At 47.1% G+C, this 4,295-nt stretch overlaps 1 protein-coding gene across 1 annotated transcript; it reads left to right on the top strand.

Annotated features, from left to right (window-relative positions):
* Nucleotides 1–354: 354 nt before the first annotated feature.
* Nucleotides 355–4,037, top strand: upb1 (ureidopropionase, beta). The gene is made up of 10 exons (XM_015971866.3): nt 355–706; nt 2,025–2,196; nt 2,279–2,366; nt 2,440–2,534; nt 2,601–2,759; nt 2,839–3,008; nt 3,111–3,192; nt 3,264–3,306; nt 3,379–3,533; nt 3,776–4,037. Exons 1-10 carry the CDS (start codon nt 537–539, stop codon nt 3,857–3,859), a joined length of 1,218 nt encoding a protein of 405 aa, XP_015827352.1. The 5' UTR covers nt 355–536; the 3' UTR covers nt 3,860–4,037.
* The last annotated feature ends 258 nt before the right edge of the window (nt 4,038–4,295 follow it).

The raw sequence follows: 4,295 nt of genomic DNA, 5'->3' as shown, positions 1-4,295 counted from the left end.
ACGGTCAAAATGGCGGTGGTGGCCACCTCCCATTTGGCCTCAAAAAGTGATATTGGAGTCTATGGAAACCCATTGTCCATATATTAATGTTGATGGTTCCAACTGAAGGAATCAATCTTCCACCTGCTCCATCTAATCTGATCTTCTGACTTTAATGATATGTTAGATTACTGGGCCTCAGGAGGGAGAACGGCTTCTAGAACATAACAAAACTCACATAAAACAACTTCAGCATTTGAGCTTCTAACGTAAGAATAAACGCATTCCTTTATTGCAGAGAAATGGCTGACGTAATGATTTGGGTAGATCCACCCCATTGCTACCTTTAGTTTTGTGTTTGCCTTGTAGAGGTTCTGATGGAGGGAAAACACTCTGTCCTCTGATTTTCTTCTTTAATACACTTCATCCCATTTGAAGCACAGATTTGTGTCTGCTGTGGGATGGTGAAACATGCGGTGGAGTGTGACTCTGCAGCGGGGGGGTTTCAGGTCAAAGGTTAAGCTCAGTAATGTGCAGCTGGTTATTTAACGAGTGAAATGGAGAACAAGCAGTCAGCGAGCAGGAGGAGAGAAGCAGCTGCAGTGGCTAAAGGAAGCGTTAACATGTCCTCGTGTGAGTTTGAGTCTCTGGAGAAGTCCCTGGAATCTCACCTGCCGGAGGCCGAGCTGGTCCAGGTGAAGAGGATCTTATATGGGAAGGAAACGCGGTGAGTTTAAGTGCTTTTGTTGTATTCATGCTGTCTCACTCTGGCGATCTTATTTGTTCTAGGTCAATAATTATTCTGCAGACTGGACTTTGTTCAGAGCTCTGGAGAACACACCTGGACATTTTTCCAGTCTGAAGAAAGAACATCAGACTTTCTGTTCACGTCTGAGCAGGTTTCAACAGAAACATGTTTATTCAAACCTCATTAGTACTAGAATTATAAAAACATTATTTACTTGTAATTTTTAGACTAATATTAGCTGTTTCTTTGGGAAGCAGATGTATTTCATTCTCATGGTGTAATGTGTACAAATACATTTAGATTTAAATTACAGGAGGACATTTGTTCAGTTGACCTTTAGTGTTGTCTATACTCTATAGATCTGCAGATAGAGATCATTAGAGTAAAGGTCTGATGTGACCCAAAACAGATCCAGCCCTAACATCTCTTCTTACATCCAGATACTTGGGCTAACGTGAAAGACGAGATGTTCTTGTAGATGGTTCAGACCTCTACTTACTTCTAGAGGAAAGCTTAATTTGCAGACTTTCAGCATGCTTCAGGTTTTCACTGGACCTGCAGGGGTGCCCAACCCGGGTCCTGGTCCAACTATACCACATATTTGAGTTGTTTCTCCTGCTTCATCACCCCTGATTTATATGTTAGTCAGTGTTTTAAGCTCTTGGTGATCAGTCGCTGATTAAACTTGAGGTGTGCTGAAACAGAGAAACCTCTAAACCATGATGGACGGTGGCCCATGAGGACCAGGGTTGGACACCAGAGATGTAGAGGTTTCTAGAACCTCCACATTACTCTGGAACTGTCCAGTCTTGATCTACATGTAGCTTAAAATGTTCTCTGATAACCTATTTGTGCTTGTTCTTCCTTCACACTCTCACTAAGTGAGGGCAGCAGTAGCTCAGGAGGTAGAGCGGGTTGTCCGGTAATCAGAAGGTTGTAGGTTAGATCTCGGCTCCCGCCAGAGAATGCTGCTGTTGTGTCCTTGGGCAAGACACTTAACCCAACTTGCCTGCTGGTGGTGATCAGAGCGACCGGTGGTGCCTGTGTCTGGCAGCCTCATCTCTATCAGTGCGCCCCAGGGCAGCTGTACAATGTAGCTCATCACCACCAGTGTGTAAATGTGTGTGTTAATGTGTTGTGAAGCGCCTTGGGGGGTCTGATTTGGCACCTTGCCGACATGATGTTGCCGCCACCGTGCTTCTCAGGGGAATGTGACTATGGTATTATAAAGCTGCCTGTAGATAACACATTCCTGGTTAAATTCCTGAAAGCTGATGAGGAATCTGATCCGTAACAGGAAGTTGGAGCTCCCAGTGTCGGCTCTCCAAGCTGCTTCTGAGCACGACTTCGAGCTGAAAGGGTACCAGTTTGATGCTTCACAGGAGCAACTCAGACCGCCCAGAAGAACCCGGGTGGGACTTGTTCAGCATCGCATTGTTTTACCCACTGATGCCCCGATCCTGGACCAGGTCAGGATTTAACAGGTCACCACATCCACCTGTCTGCTGCATGGATGGTTCCTAACAGCACACAAGTCTCTTGTCTCCTCAGATCAACGCCATGCACACTCGAATTGGTGTAATTGCTGAGGTGGCAGCCATGTGTGGCGTGAACATCATCTGTTTCCAGGAGACCTGGAGTGAGTGCCTTAAGGCGTCAGATTACACATTTATGAAGTTTTCAGAGACAAACGATGGTCTTTGTGCCCACAGCCATGCCCTTTGCTTTCTGCACCCGAGAGAAAGAGCCGTGGACGGAGTTTGCAGAGAGCGCCGAGGAGGGAATCACCACACGCTTTTGCCAAGAGGTGAGAACACACAGACTAACACGACGCCCTGCAGAACACCGGCCTGATGTCTGATTCTGGCATCAGCTCGCCAGAAAGTACAACATGGTGGTTGTGTCTCCAATCCTGGAGAGAGAGGAACTGCACGGCACTCTGTGGAACACAGCAGTGGTGATCTCCAACTCTGGAAATGTGATGGGAAAGAGCAGGAAGAATCACATTCCCAGGGTCGGAGACTTTAATGAGGTTAGCAGATACACTACATCTGTCCAGAACACCGATAAAAGAAAACCCACGAGCTACAAGTTCTGCTCTCTCCACTCAGTCCACTTACTACATGGAGGGCGACTCGGGACACACGGTGTTCCAGACGCAGTTTGGGAGGATTGCTGTGAACATCTGCTACGGACGTCATCACCCCCTCAACTGGTTCATGTACAGCATGAATGGAGCTGAGATCATCTTCAACCCCTCTGCTACTGTTGGTGTCCTCAGGTAGGACGCAGCCTGAGCCCCTGTCTCCTCAGACTCCTTCTTTTATGTTTGAGTCGTAAACATTTTGAAGGAAGTTAGTCAAGGTTTCTGTGTTCCATACAGCGAGCCCATGTGGCCCATCGAGGCCCGTAACGCTGCCATAGCCAACCACTGCTTCACCTGTGCCATCAACCGCGTTGGGACGGTAAGTCCTCGCTGTCACACCTCTACACGGTCACTAATGGAAGCCGATGGAAAAACGCTTGCTTTCTACAGGAACAGTTCAAAAGTGAATTCACATCAGGTGATGGAAGGAAAGGTAGGTGTGAATCCAGGAGTTCATCCTTTACGCTGCTGCCGCTGGTTGGAGACGGTTTTCCTGCTCTTCCAGCTCACCATGACTTTGGACACTTCTACGGCTCCAGCTACGTAGCGGCCCCTGATGGCAGCCGCACCCCGGGCCTCTCCAGGACTCGAGACGGCCTGCTGGTGGTGGAACTGGATCTGAACCTGAACAGACAAGTCAGCGACAAATGGTCTTTCAAGGTGACTCACTGAACAAATCCTCTCAGGGTGCTGAGGCCTTACCTCAGTTCTGTTGAAGCTAAAAGAGAAGTTAATCCTCTGTATAAAACTCAGTCTAAATGTAAGTAATTAGTTACTTTTCACCAAAGTTTAAACTCAACAAACCTTGAGCGAGTTTTACTTGCTTGGACTGGACATCTGTCTGGTTATGAAGGTTAGTTTTTCCACATGCGATCATTCTGAACCTTTGCTTGTTTTTGCAGATGACCGGGCGGTATGCAGAGTACGCAGAAGAACTTCAACGTGCCATCAGACACGACTTCACACCCAAAATAGTGAAGGAGTAGAAGCAGAAACAGGAAATCACATTTCTGTTCATGTCTGAGTCTAATTTAGATCAATCTCTAATAATTTCATCATGCAACGTTGATTATCATGTATCAACTACATCTGAATTCATGATCTCAGAGAAGTGTCGAGTCGACCCCTCCAGCGCTGCAGCACGATAAATACACCCGAAATGGCCTCAATCTCATTTTTTCTCGCTAGTAGTTTGGTGATTGAATGGGGAAAATTCTGTGCATTTACCATAACACTGTTTGGTCTAAGATGGGTTGAAATCGGTTGAAATATAACGTGTTGGTGTGGCTGCTGGGTATCTGACCGAGGATTGGGCTTTGCTGCTCCGCTGAGGTGAAAGAGCCGCAAGTCCGCCGTTCTCGTCTCCGGTCGAGAGCGAGACACAAAACCGTGAGTCCCAGGGCCGCGTGCGTTGACAACAGC

This window comes from Nothobranchius furzeri, chromosome 17 (genome assembly GCF_043380555.1).
Source record: "Nothobranchius furzeri strain GRZ-AD chromosome 17, NfurGRZ-RIMD1, whole genome shotgun sequence".
Taxonomy (NCBI): Eukaryota; Metazoa; Chordata; class Actinopteri; order Cyprinodontiformes; family Nothobranchiidae; genus Nothobranchius; species Nothobranchius furzeri.
Note: the sequence above shows the minus strand (reverse complement) of the source record. Positions and strands in the feature narration are given on the sequence as shown.